This window comes from Peromyscus leucopus, chromosome 1 (genome assembly GCF_004664715.2).
Source record: "Peromyscus leucopus breed LL Stock chromosome 1, UCI_PerLeu_2.1, whole genome shotgun sequence".
Lineage (NCBI taxonomy): Eukaryota > Metazoa > Chordata > Mammalia > Rodentia > Cricetidae > Peromyscus > Peromyscus leucopus.
In genome coordinates, this window is record NC_051063.1 from 95,305,257 (window position 1) to 95,330,237 (window position 24,981).

The 24,981-nt window shown below is 43.8% G+C and overlaps 1 protein-coding gene across 3 annotated transcripts in view; it reads left to right on the forward strand.

Annotated features, from left to right (window-relative positions):
* The window catches only part of Dennd5a (DENN domain containing 5A), a 72,377-nt gene that overhangs the window by 39,454 nt on the left and 7,942 nt on the right, over positions 1 to 24,981 (forward strand). For all 3 annotated transcript variants that reach the window (XM_028894621.1, XM_028894622.2, XM_028894620.2), the window contains 10 exons: positions 2,917 to 3,234; positions 4,699 to 4,914; positions 5,297 to 5,531; positions 6,867 to 7,017; positions 7,931 to 8,024; positions 13,017 to 13,148; positions 16,077 to 16,229; positions 18,742 to 18,826; positions 21,234 to 21,318; positions 21,752 to 21,880. In XM_028894621.1, coding sequence (XP_028750454.1) covers positions 2,917 to 3,234; positions 4,699 to 4,914; positions 5,297 to 5,531; positions 6,867 to 7,017; positions 7,931 to 8,024; positions 13,017 to 13,148; positions 16,077 to 16,229; positions 18,742 to 18,826; positions 21,234 to 21,318; positions 21,752 to 21,880 — 1,598 coding nt within the window. The remainder of the gene's footprint in view (positions 1 to 2,916; positions 3,235 to 4,698; positions 4,915 to 5,296; positions 5,532 to 6,866; positions 7,018 to 7,930; positions 8,025 to 13,016; positions 13,149 to 16,076; positions 16,230 to 18,741; positions 18,827 to 21,233; positions 21,319 to 21,751; positions 21,881 to 24,981) is intronic.

A 24,981-nucleotide genomic window follows, 5' to 3' on the forward strand; every position in this document is an offset into this window, starting at 1 on the left:
GAAATCCTTCTATAGTAGCTTGAATTGGGCCAAGACTGTCATTTCTGGATGTATACTGCCTGAGACCTAACACAGGCAAATCACCCATACGAATAAATAAATTTAAAAAAAATGTTTAGGGACACTCTCTCTTTGACTCACAGCATTGGGAGAGAAGCCACCAAGCGTTATTGGGTGGATCTGGTTATTTTAGTGGCCTCCATGTTTCTTGTTGACGAGAGACAGTCAAGGAGTAGTGATGGAGGGGTGTGTAAAGGGCTCTTGACTAGAGGAGTTGATTTTGTTTTTATCTCCTTTTTGGATGGCTTAGCCTAGTAGCATTTATTTATTTTTCTATTTTTGGTTTTTCAAAACAGGGTTTCTCTGTGTAGCTCTGGCTGTCCTGGAACTCCCTCTGTAGACCAAGTTAGCCTTGAACTCAGAGATCCGCCTGCCTCTGCCTCCCCATTGCTAGATTCAAAGGCATGCACCACCACCGCCCAGCTGTGTAATAGCGTTTATAATGTTCAGACCTTAAAAGAGTAAGAAGTAGTCTATTTTTAGGTTATAAACAGTGGCCTTTTAAGCTGGCAGGAGCCAACTTTGTTATCTAGTAGAGTAACTCAGGTATAGTTTAAAGTTAATCTTCTAGTCTTTGAATTTTTGAGATGGGAAATCTTTCTTTTTATAGATACAGGTTGATAGGGTAACTTGTGCACTCAGCATTAAATGATGCAGGGAGTGTTCAAAATGTAGTTGTAATAGATCTTAGTTTATGGAATGGCTGTTGGCCAGCTGATCATGTTATACCCTGGCTGCTTCTTCCAAAACATGAAGGTTATTGAGCTAAGGATAAACTTGTGGATCACTGGGTCAGCGTTTGGGTATATAGTATCAATGCCTTGCTGAAGAAGGACCCTTACCTTTTGCCATAAGGAGACCTATTTCAGGTAGATTAAAAAGTTAAATGGAGCCGGGCGGTGGTGGCGCACGCCTTTAATCCCAGCACTCGGGAGGCAGAGCCAGGAGGATCTCTGTGAGTTCGAGGCCAGCCTGGGCTACCAAGTGAGTCCCAGGAAAGGCGCAAAGCTACACAGAGAAACCCTGTCTCGAAAAACCAAAAAAAAAAAAAAAAAAAAAAAAAAAAAAGTTAAATGGGGGGCCATTGAGGTGGCTCAGTGGGTAAAGGCACTTGCCAGCAAGCCTGACAACCTGAGTTCAATTCCCAGAACCCACATGGTGGAAGGAAAGAGCCTACTCCCCATGTTGTCTTCTAACTTTGCTTGTGTACACACACTCACCCACACACACATGTAAATGTACTATAAAAAAATCTTTGACATTATAATTCTCAAAAACAACTTTGTAACATGTATCTCTCTTATATAAACGAGACAGGCATACCCCGAGCCCTTTAGTAATCTATTGGAGTGAAGGCAGTGTTACTTGTCTTGTGAGGACAGGCTAATAGGCATATGAACAGCTCTTCTAATTTATAATGCAAGAAAACGGACAGGAACGAGAACTTTAAAGCTTTAAGTTGATTAATAAACTCTAAAAAAACAAGGAGGTGCGGGGACTGACCCAGGAGCTGGGAAGATGTTCAGCAGTCAAAAACACTGCTGTTCTGCCAGAGGACCCAAGGTCAGTCTCTAGCACCCACATTTTTTATTTTTATTTTTATTTTTTTTTTTTTTTCGAGACAGGGTTTCTCTGTGTAGCTTTGCGCCTTTCCTGGACCAGTAGGCCTCGAACTCACAGAGATCACTGCCTCTGCTGATGCTAAAGCGTCACCACCACCGCCCGGCTCACATTTTTTAAAGTATTAAGAAATGTGCAAGACCTCTGAGGATGAATGGTGGTGATAGTGAGCAGTTTAAGTATATGACTGGGGTGAAGCTGAGTTCAGATCCCAACTCTTGTCAAGTAGTGGTTTTAGGTATGTTACTTAGTCTTAATGTCTTAAAAAAAACCTGTGTCAGGTTTTTTAAATTAATTGATTTAGGGTGTTGTGCCTGCATGTGTATCTGTCTGTGCCTGGTATCCATGGAGACCAGAAGAGGACAATGGGTCCACTGGATCTGGAGTTAACAGACAGTTGTGAGCCAACATGTGGGTGCTAGACTGCTGAACATCTTCCCAGCTCCTGGGTCAGTCCCCACACCTCCTTGTTTTTAAAAGTTTATCTTTTAGGTTAGTCCAGGATGGCCTGGACCTATGTAGCCCCATGCTGGTCTGGAACTCTTAGCAGTCCTCCTGCCTCAACTTCCCCAAGTGCTGGGATTATAGGCATGCTCTACCCTGCATGACTTCTTTTTGTCAGTTTCATTTGTAAACGGAGACTAGCTAGATGGTAAGAAGTCCTTTGCTAACTCATATTGCCTACCTTTTAGCGTTGTGTGAACGCTGACTGCACTTCCTCTCTGAGGCAGTCTTCAAGTCAGAAGGAAGCATAAGGAAAGACTGTGACGGTCAGATCTCACAAATCAGGAGGGAAGCTGAGAAGGGAAAGGCACAGCACTCAGTGCATTCAGGTCACACTGAAGACGGTGGCAGTCAGAACCGGTGCCTGGACTTTGACGCTCTTCTCACTGACTGTGCAATTCAGTAATCTGTCAGACATTTGACCAGCATTCACTGTGGAGCTCTTGTGTGCTTCACAAGGATACCATCGTGGTCTCTGTACTACTTTTAGCTATTTCCCCTAGCATTTATTTTACTTCTGAGGAAAGTGGTCAGAGATCATGTCATGTTCCTAAGGTTTTAGACTCAGAAAGGCAGGGGCAGCTCTGAGCATAGAGAGGGCTGTCTCATTACCTCACTCCATCTCCCTTACCCTATGTCTCATGTATATCATTTAGATGTATCCATGGTCCTCTCTAAAACTTCTCTCATGGTGCTCTATTTGTTCATGCCCCTTCCTGTTTTGATTTCTAGGCCAACCTCTGCTTTGTGGATGTTGACAACCACTTCATTGAGTTGCCAGAGGACTTGCCTCAATTTCCCAACAAATTGGAGTTTGTCCAGGAGGTCTCTGAGATCCTCATGGCTTTTGGGATTCCCCCTGAAGGAAATCTCCATTGCAGTGAAAGCGCCTCAAAGCTGAAGAGGATCCGAGTCTCTGAGCTTGTGTCTGACAAGAGGAATGGGAATATTGCGGGCTCCCCTTTGCATTCCTATGAGCTCCTCAAGGAGAATGAAACTATCGCCCGGTTGCAAGCTTTGGTCAAGAGGACTGGAGTGAGTTTGGAAAAAGTAAGATTCTGGGAATAAGTTTGTGACAGATTTATTCTTTGTTAGAGTGCTGTCCTGGGGAAGATGGATTTAAGATGAGAAAGTGCCCAGGTCAGGACAGTGCTTATTGTGAGCAGTGAAGGAAATGTTCCGTATGGAAACTGACTTAGTGCTTGCAGCTATTATAGCAAATGTTGCTTGGGGAGTCTGGGTGACTCCTTGTGCAGATCAGGGAGAGCCTGTTGCCACTCTGTGTGACACTCCGCAGCGTGGTTGGGAAGGATGGTGGTGGTTAGCCTTGAGTTTAGTCATCCATTGCCCTGTGATGTCACAACAGCCTAATAGAGATACATCTTGACTGACGCTGGGGCTTAGAGGCCTTAAGCATTTCTACCCTAGATTGGGAGCCTCGCCTGGAGTTCAGTTACAGTTTAGAACAGATCCTGTAATGCTGATCTCTCTCTAGGGACGCACTTGGCTTTCTAGTTTCTGGTTTTGATGAAATTAAGCTTTTTGTGCTTGTTTGCCCGTCTCTTTACCTCTCCCATTCTCATTGCTAAGTGACTTTGTTAGTTATATATAAATGTTAGGCCAATATAATGATTTTAGTGGTGAGCAATTTCATTTCTCTATTTTATTTTGTAAAGTACAGCAGATTAAAAAAGCTATACCAGTTGAACAAAGAAATATTTAGGAAGATAAGAAATGTATATTCTTTTAAAAAAAGGATAGTCTTTGAAAGGTAAGAAAAATGATACCCCACTCTCACTCCCACCCTCAACCCTACCTGTCCTTCCCCCCAAAAAAGAAAGAAAAAGAAAGGTGCTACCAGGAGGAACCGAGAGCCAGAGTTTGATCCACTGCTCTGACTTCCAGGCTCTCTCTTCTCCTTGGCCCAGGAGTGATTCCCCCCTCTCCTCCCTTAGCTGGATTGCACTCAACTCCCAGTGACTGCATCTCCACTTCATTGAGTTGCTGGATACCTTCAGACTGAGCTCTGTTTTTCTCTACAGAGTCTCCTTCCCTTCCCTGTCTTTACTTCCTTCCAGCTTGCTAGGCAAGGTTCTACCACTAAGCTAAATCTCTGACTCCTAGAATTCTTTCCTTTTATGTTTCTTCCCATTTTTCCTTCTTTTGTTCTCACCTCTTCACCATTTGCTGCTGAGACCAAAAGCAGATGAGTTGTTTTTCTTTGGCATAAAAGTATAATTGCTCGTTGGGTGGTGGCGGCAGTGGCGGCGCACGCCTTTAATCCCAGCACTTGGGAGGCAGAGGCAGGCGGATCTCTGTGAGTTCAAGGCCAGCCTGGTCTACAGAGAGAGATCCAGGATAGGCACCAAAACTACACAGAGAAACCCAAGTATAATTGTTTGTATTTTCAGCAGTCCTCTCTCTTTTTTCCTCCCTCCCTCCCTCCCTCCTTCCCTCCCTCCCTCCCTCCCTCCCTCCTCCCTCTCTCCCTCCCTCCCTTCTTTTCTTTTTTAGCTGGAAGTTCGGGAAGACCCCAGTAGCAATAAAGATTTCAAAGTTCAGTGTGACGAAGAAGAACTCAGAATTTACCAGCTAAACATTCAGATCCGGGAAGTTTTTGCCAATCGCTTTACTCAAATGTTTGCCGATTATGAAGTGTTTGTCATCCAGCCCAGCCAGGATAAGGAGTCCTGGTTCACCAACAGGGAGCAGATGCAGAACTTTGATAAAGTGAGTGAGACCCTGCGAGGTGTGGATGAGAGCTAGTTACAGCTTGACAAGTGAAGTCAAATGGAGAAGAAGACGTGCAGATCATTACTGTGATTGACCCCTAGCCAGAGTGCCCCTCCTTTGTTTCTGTTTTGCTTTGTGGTGCTGGAAAGGACTCTCCAGGCAAAGATGTATGTGTAGTTGACCGTCAGGGCTGACTATGTCAGACTCTCAGGAAATCTGAACTTTTAGGAGAGTTAACAAAGGGGAGGAGGGTTGTAGTTGGCTATTCATAAAGCTTCACAGAATTGTCCCACTTCAGCCCTTGGGCCTGTTGCCAGTGATGATCAGGGCTGCCATGCTCTCCTCTCTGTTGTTGATTGCTTCCTTTTGGTCCCACTAGGCATCCTTCCTGTCAGATCAACCTGAGCCCTACCTGCCCTTCCTCTCAAGATTCTTAGAGACCCAGATGTTTGCATCTTTTATTGACAACAAGATCATGTGTCATGATGATGATGATAAAGACCCTGTCCTCCGGGTCTTTGACTCGAGGGTAGACAAGATCAGACTGTTGAATGTTCGGACACCTACTCTCCGGACATCCATGTACCAGAAGTGTACCACTGTGGATGAAGCAGGTAAGACCTCTTGGCCTCTGGGACTCCATTGTTAACATGTCCCTTTACCTAAACATGTCTGCTTCTTTCTTTATTTTTGCTTTTGAGTATGTTATCACATGGCCTGTGATGCCCTTCTTTATTATTTTATTTTATTTTTGTTCTTTTGAGACAGGATCTCTGTAGCCCTAGCTGTCCTGGATTTCATTATATAGACCAGGCTAGCCTCAGCTCACAGAGCTCTGCCTGCCTGTGCCTCTCAGTACAGAGACTAAAGGTGTGCATCACCATACATTGCTTTCTTCCTTATGTTTTGTTTGCTTTCTTTTGGCCTGGAAATCTTTTTTGTTTGTTTGTTTTTGAGACTGAATCTCTCTATGTAGTCTTGGCTAGCCTGGAACTGCTCTGTAAATCAGCTGGCTTTGAACTCCTAGAAATCTACCTGCTTCTCAAAATCATTTTTGTTTTTGTTTTTTGATTTTTTGAGACGGGGTTTCTCTGTGTAGCTCTGGCTGTCGTGGAACTCACTCTGTAGAACAGGCTGGCCCCAAACTCACAGAGATCCACCTGTCTTTGCCTCCTGAGTGCTGGATTAAAGGTGTGCACCACCACCACCACCACCACCACCACCACCACCACCACCACCACCACCACCACCACCACCTGGCTTCAAAATCATTTTTAAAATCAGAATTCCCAGTCCTTTTCATCGTGTATTATACTTGAAAATGGCAGTATTCAAACAGCCAAGGGCTGTGGTCACTTGAGGCTCTACTTACCTGCCAGTCAGTTCTCAGCCATCTCTAATCCATGTGTTGAATCTACAGCATAACCATTTGAGTTACTCTTGTCTGTTATCAGAATGTGGAGTCTCATGGGTCTGTCAGAATACAGGGTTTAAGCTATGGGATGATGAGCTAACTAGCCCTCATTTTTAAGGCTCTTTCAGAAAAAGAGGTGTCAGAGTGTCACTTGAAGCAGCTATATGCTGTTTCCAGAGCACCAGAGGTCACTACAGATGTTACTAGAGCAGACTTCTTGCCACTGGCCATGTCCCCAGCCTGACTGAACTAGACTCTGTCTAGGTTTCCCCTCTGTGTGTCCCAGAAAATCCTCAGGGCAGTTAGCTGAGACATTTGTAAGAATTACCTAATCTATTTCTTATTTTTAGGGACTTCTGCCCCTCATTGCCTAATGGCCAGTGTTTTGAAGTCATATTTTATCTGTTGGTTTTCCTGTGTGTGTGTATTTCAGGCAGGAGGGTAAAATCAATCTTTTCACTCTTATCTTGGCTAGAAGTGAAAGAGTAGTCACTTTTAAAATTTTGACTTGATTTTTTTTTTATATCTTATTCAGAAAAAGCAATTGAACTACGTCTGACAAAAATTGACCACACTGCGGTTCACCCACATCTACTTGATATGAAAATCGGACAAGGAAAATATGAACCTGGCTTTTTCCCTAGGTTGCAGTCTGATGTACTTTGCACTGGGCCAGCCAGCAACAAGTGAGTAAACCTAGAGATGCCCCAACCTAACTGCTGATCACAGCAGCCAGTGGCATCCAGAGTCTAAACTAGAGTGGTTGAACAAAAGACCTCAGACGTTCTAAAAACAAGTGTGGACAAGACCCAAACTATGTAGGTGTCAAGAGTATCTGTTGGTGTTTGTCTCCACTGTACAAATTGAGATAATTGTATCCCAGGACTAGCGAGCAGCCAGGCTGCAGCGGGGTTAAAACGACCTCACACCTGAACCCCATAGAAGGACTGTCTAGCTTTATGTTCTTAAAAGGCAGTGTTGGAGATAACTGGGCTGGGACTGAAAGTGGCTGCCACGCCCGATGGTTCCTTTTCAGTTTCTTTGGGAGATGAACGTGTCAAGTCCTAGAGAGTTTTGTATCTGCATGTGAAGTTTTGGTATATATTTTAAGACAAATCAATGTCTTACTCTTTGGAGAGTGCTCTCTCTTTTGTTCATTCACTTCTCTTTTAGCTGCCCGATCCCTGAGGACTTTGTATGGCCTCCGGTGGCTTTCTGTGCTCGCCATCAGCTGCCTAGATACTCTCATTTTCTTTAGTCAGTTGGCCTTACTTTTTTTTTTTTTTTAATTTATTTAACTTTATTTTATGTGCATTGGTGTGAGAGTGTCAGATGCACTGGAACTGGAGTTACAGGCCGTTGTGAGCTGCCATGTGGGTGCTGGGAATTCAACCCAGGTCCTCCAGAAGAGCAGCCGGTGCTCTTAACCTCTGAGCCATTTCTCCAGCCCCAGTTGGCCTTACTTTTTAGTGGCTTTTTTTTTTTTTTTTTTTTTTTTTTTTTTCCTATTTTGAGACAGGGTCTCTCACAATGTAGACCAGGTTGGCTTAGAACTCATAGAGTAGTAGATATTCTTAATGGCCTCTTTGATATTATCAGGTGGACAAAAAGGAATGCCCCTGCCCAGTGGAGGCGGAAAGACCGGCAGAAGCAGCATACAGAACACCTGCGCTTAGACAATGACCAGAGAGAGGTACGACACCATGTGTGCGGCAAGGACTCCACCTGCTGTCATCATTGTCCCAGCAATGGCCTTTCTCCTTAGAGAAGGTTCTAAGTGTGCTTCTGGAGAGTGTTTTCCACATGGCGTTCTCTCCGTGCTAATTCCCTGCTGAGTGTACTACAAACCTCAGAAAATGACAATCTGAAACTTAGGAGAAATGCCTTTAAAATTAGGACTTCTTGTGTGTGGTATGTTAGGAAAGAACTCACTTTATTAAAATATAATGGAGGAAAGTTAACTGGGGTATGTACTGCGACACTGATTCTTAAGATGAAGTCTGAGTCTGAAGATGGAGGACATTTCCCTGTGCCTTAGGTGGCTGTAATGGTTAGTTTTCATGTGTACTTGACACAGTCCAGAGTTGGGGGTGTTGTCTAGATTAGGTGGGCCTGTGATCATGTCTTGATTATCTTGATTACCTTAGCAAGAGGATGTGGGAAGGTCCTCTTGCTATGGGTGATACCATTCCCTGCGCAGGGGATCCTGGATTGTATGAGCAGAGAAAGCAAACAGAGGACCACCATATCTGCATCCTTGCTCTCTGCTGATTGTGGATGTGATGAGATCAGCTCCCTCAGGCCCTGCTGTTGTGACTTCCTGATAGGATAAAACTGTGATGTGCATCTTTGAACCCGAATCAACACTTGCTTTTGTTAGGGTATTTTATCGCAGCAATAGAAAAGAATGGAGATAGTGGACTTGACTTTATTTTTGCCCCTTGTGTGGATAAGGAGAGGGATGGTATCTTAGTTACTGTTCTGCTATGAAGAGACATCAACGATTAAGGCAGCTCTTATAAAAAAAACATTTAATTTGGACTTGCTTACAGTTTCAGAGGGTTCATCCATTATCATCAGGGTGAGGGGCATGGTGGTAGGTGTTGGAGCAGTAGCTGAGAGTTTTGCATCCTGATCTTCCTGTAGCAGACAGAGAAAGAAAAGTGTGTAGAGGGGGACAGAGAGAGAGACACTGGGTCTGGATTAGGTTTTTGAAATCTCAAGTTCACCTCCAGTGACATACTTCCTCCAACAAGGCCACACCTTCTAACCCATCAGTTAGGGGTCACAAATCAGATATCCTGCATATTAGATATTTATATTGCGATTCATAACAGTAGCAAAATTACAGTTATAAAGTAGCAACAAAAATAATTTTATGATTGGAGGTCACCACAACATGAAGAACTGTATTAAAGGGTCACGGCATCAGGAAGGTTGAGTCCTGACCCTTCTGTCCTGACCTTTCCCAAACAGTTCCACTAATTAGGGACCAAGCATTCAAACATGAGCCTATGGGGTCATCCTCACAGGTGCAAACCATCACAGGTGGTATCGCAGACGATTGAATTTGTTTCCCCAATTCTCTCTGCTGCAAGCTGAGTTACTGCTTCTCAGTGTAGTCTCTAGTTTAAATTCTGGCTGGAGACCCTGCTGTAGCCTTTCAGGAACTTAAAAGACACTGTGATTTTCATCTTAAACGAATAAAATTCAGTCAAGAAGACTTTTCATATGTGTCTCGCACCTCAGTGAGTTGGAAAATAAATAGCTTGTTTTCCTTGGCTGTTTTTTTTTTTAACTTTTTTATTTATTCGTTGTGTCTTTCACATCAGGCATCTCCATTCCATTCATTTCCCATCCCTTTGTATCAGTCCTCTGCCCTTGCAACTCCCCCCCCTCCCCGCAAATAAAATAAAATTTAAGAGAAAAAAAGAAGGAAAACTCAATCTCATCATGGAAGCTGTAGTATGACACAGTGAGTCACGAAGTAAATCCTTTATCCATACACTTCTATGTTTTTTTAACTTATTTTTACTCTTTGCAAGTGTTCATTGCAAAGAGTAATTGGTCTGGTTCGAGGCCTCTGGTTTCTGCTACACTATTGATACTGGGCCCTCACTGAAACTCCTTGAATATACTGTTGTTGCCCTGTGTTGTGGAGATCCTGGAGCCTTGGGTCTGCAGGACCGGTCCCTTCATGTACTCCAGCAGATCACAGATGGGGTGGATATTGGGGTTGGCCAACACATTATCCTGGTTCTGGGCCAAGTAGTTGCAGGGTTGGTCAGCCTGCCAGCTCTCCCTTGTCCTCACCACTAGGGCGAAGCTCTCCTGCATTGTCCTGGCTAGTTCACCCCTTGCAGTGATGAGCAAGGGGCGGGGCCAGTTCTCCTTCTTTCATGTCCTCAGGGTCGGTTCTCCCACACCTACACCTTCAGGGCCAGCTCTACTGTGTAGACGAATTTCTAAATGGTCTTATTAAATAAAAAACACGGAGTCAGGGATATAGGGATGAAAGCCTTAGAGAGCAGGGAAATAGTGATAGCTACCAACCTTACTTCTCCAGCTCTGCAGCTACCAGAAGGGAGTGACTTCCTGTCTACCTGCGCCTTTATTGCCTGCTGTTGTGCCCTCTCATTGGCTCTTAGCCCAGCTACTTCACTTCCTTGTCACTGCCTGTCTGTACAGACCTCCAGGTCTCTATGGTTGGTACTGGGATTAAAGGCGTGTGTCACCAGCTTGGCTGTTTCCTAGTGTGTCCTTGAACACACAGAGACTCTGCCTGCCACGTGATCGTGATCGGATTAAGGGCATGTTACCACTGCCTGACTTTTGTGTTTACTAGCTTGCTATTTCAATACTCTGATCTCCAGGCAAACTTCATTAACATACAAATAAAATATCACCACATTTCAGCATAAATAAAATATCACCACACTATTGTGTTGCCCAGGCATGGCAAAAGGGCCACTTTCCTGAGTGCTGCAGCTGATGAGAGGCAGGGACAGCTCTCCTGCTTTTATTACCTCAGGGCCAGCTCTCATCTGCCTCAGAGGTTGATTGCAGGAGGAATAGGGGGGGCATTTCTCCCCCACCCATGCTGCCATATGACAGATGAGTAATGGGGACAGCTCTCCCATGCTCATAACTTTGGGACTGGTTCACCCACACCTCCACCAACAGGATTGGCTCTACTGTGCTGCCCAGGCGAGGTGCAGGGCTGTTCTTCTGAGTGCTGCAGCTGGTGTGGGACAGGGCCACCTCTCCCACCTGCCTCAGATGTTGATGGGTGGGTGTAAGGGGCCATGCTGCTGCATGACAGATGAGTAATGAGGACAGCTCTCCCATGCTCACAACTTCGGGGCTGGCTGATTCTTGGCTGTTCTTTATAGAAATGAATGAAACTTGAAGGGCTGTTTGTGGCTCAGTGCTAGATAGAACACTTGTCTTACAGGAGTAGGCCACTAGAGTTGCAACCCAGCACCACAAAACAATTTTTTTTTCAACTTTTAAGATATAGTTATGAGCTGGGCGGTGGTGGCGCACGCCTTTAATCCCAGCACTTGAGAGGCAGAGGCAGGCGGATCTCTGTGAGTTCGAGGCCAGCCTGGGCTACCAAGTGAGTTCCAGGAAAGGCGCAAAGCTACACAGAGAATCCTGTCTCAAAAAAAAAAAAAAAAAAAAAAAAAAAAAAAAAAAAGAAAAGAAAAAAGAAAAGAAAAAGATATAGTTATGAAATTTTTACAACTGATCTATAGGAAATAATTATGCTTAGACTTTTGTGCTGTTGGCATAAGGGAATTGGTATTGATGTTCTAAATATTTCACCTCTATCTTCTGCCTTACTTCAGTGGGACTGTTTTTAGCAGTATTTATTGAATGTACTTTTGTAGTCAGAATCACTGGGGTAAGCATTTGAAATACCAAGATGACAAGGAGGCAGCCATTTCCTCCTAGAACATGTATGTTAGGGAGTAGAGTCAGGTACACAAGTAAATCAAGTAGAAAAATCTTTTGAAGGAGCCCTGTGAAGGGCAAATCCTCTCACAATCACTGGTGAGAGAATGTAGAGATAATTCTAGTGGGATAATCCACAAACAACTACTTGGAGGAGGAGGCAGTGTCTATTGAGGCCTTAGGGATCAATAGGGTTGTTACAGAGAAAGAACAACACTCCAGTAGAGGGCAGGATCTAAAGCTGGTGTGTATTGTATAAAGCAGGATGTGGAAGACTGTTTTGGAGGAGAGAACATAGAGATAGATAGCCAGTTTAATGGGTCAGAACATAGAATGGACAAGGTTGTGATACTAGAGATAATATGGGGGGGCAATATTAGGGATAAAATGCTGGTCATGAACCTGAGATGTCAAGAATGCCCATGTGTAGTTTATGAAATTGATGTGGACTCTGTGTTAAAACAAACAGCATACAGAGAAACAGCAACATACTGTAGAAGAGTAGGAAGTATGGTTGTTTCCTCAGTTCCTGATTTAGCAAGATTAGGACAAATAGATCCTTTTTATGTGGTGAGAATAGTTCACTTCCTTTTATCATGGTGAGTGAGATGATTATTGCAGTCACATTGAGGTCTGATTGGATTTGCTCATTGAGCTGTGTATGCAGTAGCAGGCATGTCCAACTTGTGGATTCCTGGCTACATGTACCCTACGATACCTGTGAATGCAGCCCAATGTAAAACAGTAAATGTACTTAACCATTGTGAGATCAGTTTGTTTATTTATTGCAGTTTGTAACTCCGCTGCAGGATTCTTAAGTATAAACTTTGTAGAGGACAAGATCATGTCATAATGTCAAAAAGTTGAGTATGCCTGCTAGTGTGTGTGTGTGTGTGTGTGTGTGTGTGTGTGTGTGTGTGTGTGTGTGCTCGCGTGCGCGCGCACGCGCCCTGTGCACAGGAGCATGTGTCTAAGTTCCTCTTATGTCTTTAAATCAAAGGTACTTTATTATACCTGTGTCAGCAAAACCAAAAATCATAGCATTTTGGTTTTTCCCTTTAGTACAAGAATTGAACTTAAATTTCCTGCTTACAAGTGTATTTGAGCTCAGGCAGAGGCAGACAAAGAAGTGTGGATGTAGTGCTGTGCTCAGGACCCCAGCAGGACTGGTTGCTTATGGTTTCTGTGCATGGACATAAAAGATCTTTGCTTTTTCTGTTTGATGTAGAAGTACATCCAGGAAGCCAGGAATATGGGCAGTACCATCCGTCAGCCCAAACTGTCCAACCTCTCTCCATCAGTCATTGCCCAAACCAACTCGAAGTTTGTAGAAGGCCTGCTGAAGGAATGCCGCAACAAGGTAAGCTGTGGACACCTGAGTGCTGCTTTTCCCTTGGCAGCAAAAAGGAGATCATTGCTTGGCTCCAAACACTTCTCTTTTAGTGAAAAAATGTGTTTTTTGTGTGTGTATGAGAGAGAGAGAGGGACAGAGACAGAGACAGAGACAGACAGAGACAGAGACAAAGAGATAGGTCAGGACAACTTTTGGTTTTTTGAGAAAGGGTTTCTCTGAGTATTCCTGGAACTCTCTCTGTAGCCCAGGATGACCTCAAACTCAGAGATCCACCTGCCTCTGCCTCCCAAGTGCTGGGATTAAAGGTGTGCCACCACCCAACTAAAGTCAGGACAAATTTGTAAGTCAGTTCTCTCCTTCCCTCTTCTTGTGGGTCCTGATGAAAGAACTCATATCATCAGGTTTGCTTGGCAAACCATCTAACTGGCCCCACTTCTTATATAATGGGATAATACTAACCTTACAGTCTTGTTGCCTTATTAATTACAGATTGCTTTGCATATGTGGAAATGTTTTTGCATTCTGTTGTAATCTGACAGCAATCACTTTTCATGTCTCAAAAAAGCAGTTTGTGGGATTCTTACTCCATGTTAACATTTGTTGTTATTCAGTTTAAGCTTAGTAGTGTGGATGGTTTTCTCATTATAAAAAGAAAGATTAAATTTTTTTTGTTGTTGTTGTTTTTTGAGACAGGGTTTCTCTGTGTAGCTTTGGTGCCTTTCCTAGAACTCACTGTGTAGCCCAGGCTGGCCTCGAACTCACAGAGATCCACCTGCCTCTGCCTCCTGAGTGCTGGGATTAAAGGCGTGCGCTGCTGCTGCCGCCGCCGCCGCCGCCGCCGCCGCCGCCGTCGTCGCCGCCACCACCACCACCCAGCAAAAGATTAATTTTTAATATTTAAGTAATAAATGTAATTTCTTTTTTTTTTTTTTTGGATAGGGTTTCTCTGTGTATTCCTGGCTGTCCTGGAACTTGCTCTGTAGACCAGCCTGGCCTTGAACTCAGAAATTTGCTGCTTCTACTTTCTGAGTGCTAGACTTAAAGGCGTGCACCACCACCTCCTGGCCTATAAATATAATTTATAATCAAAAAATCCTCATGCAGTCAGAGTATCATAATTTTTAGGACAACTCAGGTGTTTGTTGTGTCCTGATAGTTATCAGTAAAACTAGAAGAAACTCCTACTTTAAGAAACTTGAGCTGGAGAGATGGCTCAGTGGGTTTGTTAATCCCACTGAACAAGAGTAAAGACCATTACCCAAATTCTTTGGTCAAATTAAGCAAGCTTTATTTTCTGTCAGACAGGGCTATCTCTCTAAAGCAGGATTCAAGAGAATAGCATGAACATAGGAGAAAGTGGGGTTTTTATTAGCCCAAAACTGCAAGGCTAGGGGGTTTTCAAGGTTTTTGTTGTTGTTGTTGTTGTTGCATGGGAACAAAGTTATTTGGCAGAACATCTTATCAGGGTGAAGATTTCAGTATAGGGTGTGGAACATGTCAAATTCAGAAAATGGGTCAAAACATGACCAACCCCAAGTGTCACAGAAAGCAGGAATGAACTTATTTTGACCTTGTAACAAGATGCCTTAGTCTTAAGATGGAGTCAGGCTGGTCCATCAGGTGAAGGCACTGGCTGCCAAGCCATCTGATTTCACACATGTACCTTACACTCCCTCCACAACCCCCCACCCCACCCCACTAAAAACTTAAAAACAAACAAACTTAGACTAAGCAGGGCATGGTGGTGCACAGCCTTTAATCTTAGCACTGAAGAGGTAGAGGCAGGCAGATCTCTGAGTTTGTGGCCAGTCTGGTCTACATAGAGAGACCCTGTTTCAAAAACAAATAACAAAAGTTAGTTTAGTCTATCAGAATTGATATTTTAAATTCAGACTTTTTTTATTTCAAGATTTTAACTTTTTTTATATTTTAGTTTGTGTGTATGAGTGCTTTAACTGCATTTATCTGTGTACCACATGCACATGCCGAAAGAAGTGGTGAGCCTCCATGTGGGTACTGGGAATTGAACCTGGGTCCTTTGCAAGAATAAGTGCTCTTAACCACTAAGCCAACTCTTCAGCCCAGGATTTTGTTTTTTTAATTATGTATGTGCATCTCTGTGATTCTGTGTACTTGAATGCAACTGCCCTCAGAGGCCAGAAGAGGGTGTCAGGTCTCCTGGCACTTGAGTTACAGGCTGATGTGATCTGCCCAGGGTAGGTTCTGGAACTGAGCCCAAGCCTCTTACAGGAGCAGCACAGGCTCTTAACCCTGAGTTATTTTTTTTTCCCAGCCCCTAAGTTAAAATTTTTTTTTTTTAAATTGACAGTTCATTCTGAGTCACTTGTGATTTTCCTATATAATGTTTCCTTTCCTGCCATCAAGAACATTGTTGATACATTTCTTGAAAGATTGCATGTTCCTCGATCATCTTTGACATTGATGATGTTGTTACATATTTACAATAAGCATTTGCAGATTTTTACCTGAAATTATACTCAATAACTTTGTGTCTCCTTGAGATTATTTCAGATCTATTTCTAGGTTATATGTGTACTTGAAGGTTGGTTCGGTACATTTATTTAAGCAATGAGAATGGTAGAATATCAGAGGTGGGACTTTCATGAGCAAAGGACTTTATTCAACTCTTTTCATCTCATAAAGGCAAAGGCTTGACTCCAGAGTGATGAAATCCCTTGCTAGGGTTACATGCTGATAGCTGTTTTTTTTTTTTAAACCACCTTCTTACCTGGACTTTGAAAGCTTGCACTCCCCCTAATCTGACCTGTATATCTGTAAATACACTGTCCCTGGGGCCTCTTCATCTTGTCCTTCCCTGCCCAGCACATATGCCTTGCAGGCTACCACAGCCCTTTCTGCAATTGCGTGTGGTCCTACTCACTGTGGGGATCTATCCTACTTATGCATTCCTAGACCAAGAGGATGCTGGTGGAGAAAATGGGCCGAGAGGCTGTGGAGTTGGGGCACGGAGAGGTGAACATCACTGGTGTGGAAGAGAACACCTTGATTGCCAGCCTCTGTGACCTTCTGGAAAGGATCTGGAGCCATGGGCTACAAGTGAAACAGGTAATGGGTCTAGCTTCTGGTTTCACTTACTAGTTTCTCCATACCAGTGGTTCTCAACCTTACTAAGGCTGTAGCCCTTTAATACAGTTCCTCATGTTGTAGTGACCTCCAACTATAAAATTATTTTTGTTGCAACTTCATAAGGGTAACTTTGCTACTGTTATGAATCATATATAAATATCTGATATGCAGAATATCAGAAAGGGTCATTTGATTTCCCCTCCAAGGGGTCTTGACCCACAGGTTGAGAACTGCTGCCCCATTTTATCTAGCTAGCTGGCTGGCTTAAAAGTGAACAAAGGGCTTCCAGAATGAGTCATGAAACAGCTAAATAAATGTGAGTTCAGGGTTTTTGTTTTTTAAAAAGATTTATTTATTTATTATGTATACAGCATGTATGACTGCAGGCCAGAAGAGGGCACCACATCTCTTTATGGATGGTTGTGAGCCACCATGTGGTTGCTGGGGATTGAACTAAGGACCTCCGGAAGAGCAGTGCTCTTAACCTCTGAGCCATCTCTCCAGCCCTTGTTTTTTTCTTATAAATAAACTTTATACATCTGTGTTTTTCAAACTTTTAAAAAAGGCATCTTTCTTGGGAGTAAGTTGCAGGTCAGTTTGATGGATTCTCCAGCTATTGGGGTGTGTCTGGAGGTAGAACAGGAGAGCCTGAGCTCAGGAAGCACCAGCCATGGCTGATTTTACAGCCCTAGTAGAAATGAGGCTCTCACTGAGGGTTAATCATCTGAAGATCTGAGAGAGATCCCTGAGGAGTTGAGTGTTTTGTTTTGTTTTTCCCACATAATATTCAAAGAATTTCTTTATTTCAGTGATGTACTTTTAAGTGGGAGTCAAAGTAGCATCTTTTATTTTCATGTACTTGTTTTGAAGCAAGGTCTCATGTAGCCCAGGCTGGCTTTGAAATCCATATGTATTCAAGAGTAACCTAAGTGCTATTACAGATATGTACATACCTGGTTTGTGCAATGCTAGGTGTCAAATCCAGGGTTTCATGTATGCTAAGCAAGCACTCCACCATATGATCTGTATCCCCAGCCCTTTAGGTACTTAATTTTTTTAGGGGAGCATTGTTGTTTTTTAAGGAAAGATTTCTCTGTGTAGCTGTAGCTGTCCTAGAACACACTCTGTAGACCAGGTTGACCTCAAACTCAGAGATCCACCTGCCTCTGCCTCCCAAGTGTTGGGAGTAAAGGTTGTGCACCACCAGGGCCCAGCCTTTTTTAAATTTTCTTTTTGAAACAGTGTCTTTCTATGTAGCCCTTGCTGTCCTTGAATTTCTGTTCCTGATGCCTCCACCTCTGGAGTGTAGAAATCATAGGCATGGGCTGCTACATTGGGGATTTATATGGTACTGGTTTGGTGTCTACCAGGCAAGCACACTACCAGCGGAGCCACATCCACAGCACTAAGATACTCTAGTTTAGACATTTAACAGAGTGCTATATTTCTTGCAAGGCTGAGTTATGATAGCATCTGTCATTATTCCTTTCTTTAAATACAAAACTAAAAGACTTTGTAAGATTATTATAAATTCTATTACCAACATAACGCATACTATATTTTTTTATCAACCACATAGGAACATCACCGTGAGTCTGAAATTTTTTATCATCTGTGATAGTTATGAGGTCTGGGGAGACGGCTCAGTTGGTGAAATGCTGCTGTACAAGCACGAGGCCCCGAGTCCTGTCTCCAGAACTCTGTAAAAAAGCTACTGGTGTTGAGTGCTCATGGGGGGGGGTCCCTGGACAGCCAGTCAGTACTTGATGAGTCAGTTCCAGGCCAATGAAAGAACCTGTCTTAAAAAAACAAGATGGGCCAGGCAGTGGTGGCGCATGCCCTTAATCCCAGCACTTGGGAGACAGAGACAGGCAGTTCTTTTTGAGTTTGAGGCCAACCTGCTCTACAGAGTGAGTACCAGGACAGTAAGGACTGTTTCACAGAGAGAGCCTGTCTCAAAAAACCAAACCAAAACCAAACCAAACAAACAAAAAACCCAAGTGGAAGCTGGGTATGGTGGCACATAATTTAATTCCAGCACTCAGTAGGCAGAGGCAAGAAGATCTCTGTGAGTTTGAGGCCAGCCTGGCTTATTCATCCCAGCCTGCAACTAAGGGCAAGGATGTTTTTAAATATAATTGGAAGTTTAGAAGATGTTTATAGACTCTCATAGGCTAGATATATGTTTCTGTGGGCAAGAGGTGATCTTTTTCCACTAGAGCATTTAGAGATTGCCTTTTACTTCCTTATTCATGGTCCTTTCCATGCCCTTTTGGGCATATCCCATCTCCTTTGTATTCTAGTTGGGAACCATTTCAGCTTTTTGTTCTCTTCCATTCTGTTTTTCCTGGATTTTAGTAGAAGATGTATTTATGCACATTGTGTGTATTTGAGGGAATGAAACCAGACACAGCACCCGATATTTTTAGCAAAAGCTGATGTTTGCATGGTGAATATCGTAATAGCTGTTCATCTCTCCCATTGGTTCCAGGGGAAATCAGCTTTGTGGTCTCACCTGTTACATTATCAGGAAAACCGGCAGAGAAAACTCACATCAGGAAGCCTCAGTACCTCAGGTAAGGCCATCTCTTCACATGTGCAGAGAATGTCTCAGCTTACTTTCCTGCCCCTCGCTATAATGATCTTGAATTCCCTGTCCAGGCCAGTGATGCGTTGGCTCTGAATGCTTTCTGTTTTAAAAATAAAGTCACCTGGCTGGAGAGATCTCAGCTTAATAGTTAAAGACTGTTTGTTGTGGGGTTGGAGAGAGATGGCTCAGTGGTTAGGAATACCTGCTACTCTTCCAGAGGGCCTGGGTTGGATTCCCAGAACCCACATAGTTGCTCACAGCATTTGTGGCTCTAGTTCTGAGGGACCCTACACCCTTCTTTTGCCAGGCATGAATGCAGTGCACATTCATACAGACATGTAGACAAGGCACTTATACACATAAAAGAAAAATAAAATCTTTTTATAAAAAACAATCATTGTTGTTGCACAGGATTAGAGTTCAGTTCCCAGCACCCATGTGAGGTAGATCAAAGCTGTAACTAGATCTCCAGGGTATCAGACATCCTCTTCTGGTCTCCATGGATACTCAAACACACAGTGCCACCCCCATACACACACAAATTAAAATAAAATAAATCTTAAAAAAAAACAAAAACAAAAACAAGGGAGCTGCCATAGGCTTACTGAAACACAAAGCATCAGCTGCACCACAGGTTTGCTTTCCTTATCTGTTCTAGACCCTTTTCATCAGTAAAAGTAAGCATCCTGTTTTGGCTTCAGAATGGGCTGTAAATTAAAGAAAAATGAAATTGGGTTTTACCGTGGTCCTGGTGTTTGCAGGAAGCTGTTCTTAGCATCTTTTATTTCTCTGACATGGGCATGGAAATTATTCTACTAGTCAATTCAATGTCCTTCCTTGGAACTCAAGTCAAGAGGCTAGTATGAACAAATCTTTATACTTCCTTTCTGTTTCTAATTTAATAAAAATGTCAGACTAGTGTTGCTGCTCAGTGATAGAGCCGATGGCATGCTGAGTGTCCCGGGTTCATTCACCAGCAGTGCTAAAAATACTGGAGTTGAGTTTTAAAAACTTTTAATTTATTTCTCGTATTATAAATTATGTATGAGTATTTTGCCTGCATGTGTGTATGTGCACCACATACATGCCTTGGTACCCATGAAAACCAGAACAGGGCATTGTGTCTCCTGGAACTGGAGTTACAGCCAGTTGTGAGCCACCATGTGGGTGCTGGGAATTAAACCCTCGTTCCTTGTGTTCCTTGTTACAGGATCATCTGTTCACACTGTGAACCCTGAGATTGCATTATTTACTGGAAAAACCTGTTTCTAGTTGTGGTGTGGCTCAGCCCTAGCACACACCTTTAATCCAAGAGCTTTCTGCTTGAATACTGTAAACAGGATTAAATAAAGTCAACCATAGGTCAAGAGTCAGAGCAAGCAAACAGTTGACAGGAAGTGAACATAGCATTATTAAGAAAAAAACCATAGAGAGTAAGGGGGAATCAGGAGGACAGGGAGAGAGATGCACAGAAAGAGAAGGGAGGGACATTGAGTTTGAGGAGAGCTGTGGTGTAGGAGAAGATGGGAGGCTTCTAGGATCTTGGTGGAGATCAGCAGGGTGCTTTCTCTGCCTCTCTGAGCTAGCAGGTTTTCACCCCAGCACCTGGCTCCAAGTCTTTATTGGTAAAATAGAACAATTGAGATTTTGTTAAAAAATAACAGGTCCTCTAGAAGAGCAACCAGTGCTCTTAACTGCTTAGCCTTCTTTCTAGATCCATCCCCACCCTGCAAAACAAAAGAAAAGAAAAACAAACACAACCTGTAGTTGTAGAGACTCCAGGGACCATCTAGTCCAGCCATTTTACTTTATGAGAAAAATGAACAGGATTGTTATAAGATCATGCAACAAATTAATGAAAAAGTCTAGGTTGGGAGCAGACCTCTATCTACTCCTATAGGGTCCTTCATGCTGTCCTGAAGTGTTTCTTCCCACAGGTACACTGGCTCCTTTACAACTCTCTTTATACAGAGGGAGTTTATGGCTATTCTTTTTTTTTTTTTTTCTTGAGACAGGACTTCTCTGTGTAGCCCTGGCTGTCTTGTACCTCACTGTGTAGACCAGACTGGTCTCGAACTCAGACATCTGCCTCCCTCTGCCATATCTGTGCTTAAGTCCCTTCTGCCACAAAATCAGCTTTGCTGTGGCTCACTCTGTTAAGTGGGAAAACTATACCTTTTTTGGCTTATCTTACAAATTATTCAAGAATTAAATAATATGCAAAAGTTTAAATCTGATCTCTGTTGGAAACTTAAGAATATTTGTGAATGACTGCTTAACGTGTTAATGATGTAACCAACTGTTTGTTGTAGGAATTTGTGATTTGACATGTGAGAGAATTAGCTATTTGGATACTCAGGTTTCTTTGGAGATGACTATCTTTGTTGTTCCAGGAATAATTCTTGATTCAGAACGGAGAAAGTCTGATGCCAGTGCTGTCATGTCTCCCCTGAGGATCTCCCTAATTCAGGATATGAGGTCCGTCTGTGCTCATTTGTGAATTAGCTGCTAAGTCTTGTCTCCGGTGTTGCTTGGGTATGACACTCAGCCCACAAGATCTTGGTGGCTGGTAAAGCATTTCAGCTAACCCAGCTAACTAGGAAGTCTTTGTTACTGGTCTTTGTATAGTTTATAAAAAGGTGGTTTTCCTGGCATTTTGGTGAACTATACCAGGAGAGAGAGCACAGGAGAGCATCTCACCGTCCCAGGGTTTGGGATTAGCCTGGTTTGTTGAACCCTGTACTCTCTGTTCTTTCTCCCAAATAGTGGGAAATCTGTCTGGCAAAGCCACGTGGAACAATGAGAGTGACTCTCCCAGGGTGGGTAGGGTTGTCTTGCGCGCTTCTTTGGCTCACAGGTGAGGCTAAGACAGTGAGTTCCTTTCCTACCCTACCCTACACTTTTTCCCTAGGCACATCCAGAATATTGGGGAAATCAAAACTGATGTGGGAAAGGCCAGAGCATGGGTTCGACTGTCCATGGAGAAGAAGTTACTCTCCAGACACCTGAAGCAGCTTCTTTCAGACCACGAGCTCACCAAGTAAGGCCACTCAGCTGGGAGGAGACCAGAGCTCGGGGGTGGGAAGGGAGATGCAGCGTGTTACTGAGGCAATGCGTTACTGCAGCAGCATGCAGTCAGACTGAGGCTGGGACGAAGTCCTGCAGTGTCCCCTCATCCCCCCAACAGCAGAGCTGTACTTCTGCCTTCTGCTCCCTCTTTGCAGTCTGCATGTCTAAACCAGTGGGTCCTCCTCTCCTTCCTGGAGCCGTCTGGTCATGAGGCATTTTTTCTTCTGTTTCTTTCCTGTCTCGAGAAGCAAAGGGTTGGAGAATTCAAAGGAAACTTCTGAGTTACCCCCTTATCTCTTCTCTCTGAGCCTCAGGTCAACCTAGAACAGCCAGTTACCTTTCTTCTTTGACTGGGCCTTCTCAAAACTCTCGGATAGCCCTCTAGAACCTCCCTCTACACCTCTTACTAGGATAGGGAGGGAGTCCAAGGTGCTTACACTTCCCAGAGCCACCAAATCTGCAGTCCCCTGTCCATCCATCTGTGACCTCTCCCCCTCCCCTGGACTGTTGCAAACCAAGGGATGAGAGGTCCTTCTTTCTCTGCCTCTCAAATGACTCCTCTGTGTCCTTTCAGATACAGCACATCTGGCTCGCTCACTCTTTCTTTTTCTTTTGGTGGTGGTGTTAGGGATTAAGGGCCTCATACACAGGAGGTAAATGTTGTACTCCTTAGCTAGTAAGTCTTCAGTCCTAATCTTGGTTGTTTTTTGTTTGTTTTTCTGAAGCCATAGCCCTACTAGAGGACATTAGCTTAAAATTCACTCAGTATACAGTACTTTCTTACCCAGTGTTCTGATCCTTAAACTACTCCAGTAACTAGAAAATGAGATTTGCTTCCACAGATAGGAAGAGAGAGAAAAGAGTACTACGTTAAGCATAGTCCCTTGGTTTTAGCCCATTTGGCATTGCTACAACAGAATACCCAGTGTTGGATACTATATAAAGAAAAAAACCGATTTACTTATCTTACAATAAATGGGATGCTGGAAGTTCAAGGTCAGGCAGCCACATCTATTTGACTTGTGGCAAGGGCTTCCTTGGTTACATCACAGCATAGAAAAGGTAATCACCACATGTAGAAGGGACACAGTACATGGAGTGGTCTTGATTTATGATAATCTGTGGCTCTGATGAGAACTCACTCCAAAGGCCAATAATAATGCCTGCTGAGAGTGATGCTCCTCTGACACAGTTACCTTCTCTGAGGTCCGACTTCAGTATTCTGTCTCAGTATCCCACACTTGGGCCCAAACTTCCAGCACACAGATAGGCCTTTCAGGGAGTTGAGCCAAATCATGCCCAGTCCATAGTACCTGCATCCTGTAGCTTCATCTTTTCTCCCGTTGACTCAGAGCGTCAGCCATGCTGTGTTCCTCCTTGTCAGCTGTCTGCAGTTGTCCCTTTTCACCTGTGTGGCCCCGTCTCGCTCCATCTACCAATTGCTTTAGGACCTAGTCAGAAGTTTTCTTTCCCGGAGTTCTTTGTTCTCCAGGCAGGCATTTGCTACAGCATTTGTTGGTCCCTCCTTTACCACTTAAATGCTGCGTTATCTATTCGTGGGCTGCCTATGACAGTTTGCTTACATTGAGAAGGTGAGCTGTGTGCTTTTCCAGTGCTGGTCTAGTGTGTTGCTTCATATCTAGAAGGAACCAACCACTGTCTGTAAATGTGTGCCTAGCTGCATGGGCAGGAACAACCGTCTTGGAAGAGTCAGGCTTGATAGACTGTTCTTTAACCTCTGGCATTCATTTTCAGCCAGCTCCTAAGACTGCTGGTAGCTTGGAGACTGAAGAAGGTGGAGGGGGCCTCATGTTCATGAAATTCATTGAGCCATAAACTCTAGAGGAACAAATTAGCTCCCCTGTTGTGAGTCCAGATCTCCTTGACCTCTCCATGGTGACTCCTGCTGGTGTATAGTGTCCCCCTTACCTTGACCTCTCCATGGTGACTCCTCCTGCTGGTGTATAGTGTCCCCCCTACCTTGACCTCTCCATGGTGACTCCTGCTGCTGTGTAGAGCTTCCTTTATCTTGAAACAGCTGTGTGATGTTGTAAAGGCTGCAATTACCCTTCCGCTCTTCTTTTTCCTCCTTTAAAAAATGGCAGTACTCATTTGCTGTGCCAGTGTGTGTGTGCATGTGTGTGCAGGTCAGAGGACAGCTCTTGGGTATTAGTTCTGTCCTTCACCGTGGAGGTCTCAGGGTGGGATTCAGACTTCAGACTTGGCAGCAGGCCCTTTACTCTAGCATCTCACCACCTGCCTCCTGCTCCCTTTCTCCCCCTGCTCTTTGCAGGATGTTGCGGCCTCTGCATATGTGCCATTTCTTTGTCTCTGTCTTACTTGCTCTCCCTCACTTGATGATCTCACCCACTCGTGACTTCAGTCACCTTTGAGCAGGTGACTCGTCTCTGAAGCTCTAGCCCTGACCATTCTTCTGAGCTCTAGTCCTGTATTTATTTCCTTTCAGACCTTAAGAGTAGTTTGGAGAGAATAAAAGCAGGCTTCACATCCCATGGTTAACTTCCTTACAGTCTGCAGTGTCGTTACTGTTCTCTGTTAAAATCTCAACATCTTCCCCACTCTCCCCCAGCATCCACAATCCAGAATAGAGTCAGTTTTGATCCCGCTCTTCTGCTCCCCCTAAAGAGGCTGAGTCCATAGCTCCCCCTTTCTCTGGCTCCTTGGTTTTCCTGCTCTGTTTTATTTTAGTCATCATTCTCTTTTCAGCCTCCCACTACACCAACTAAATTTCCTAGCATTGGCCATACCTCTAGGACACAATGCAGAAACCCATTACTTAACAAAGCACAGTGCAAGTCTTCAGCCTGAGGGTGTAGGGCCTTCCTTTGTTTTGTTCTAGCCTAACTTCCAGCCCTACAGCCACCTGATCATTTCTGGGCTCTCAACCACCCTGATTTCTACACATTCTTTTCCTGTGACTTAGAACATCTGTCTGGTGTTATGCTGTCCTCTAGATCCCTCTTGATCTAGAAAACATTACAGTACTAAGCTCACTGTTCTTTAATTCCCAGAAAGAGCTTTTCATCTAGTAACTCATTATGTGTATTGACA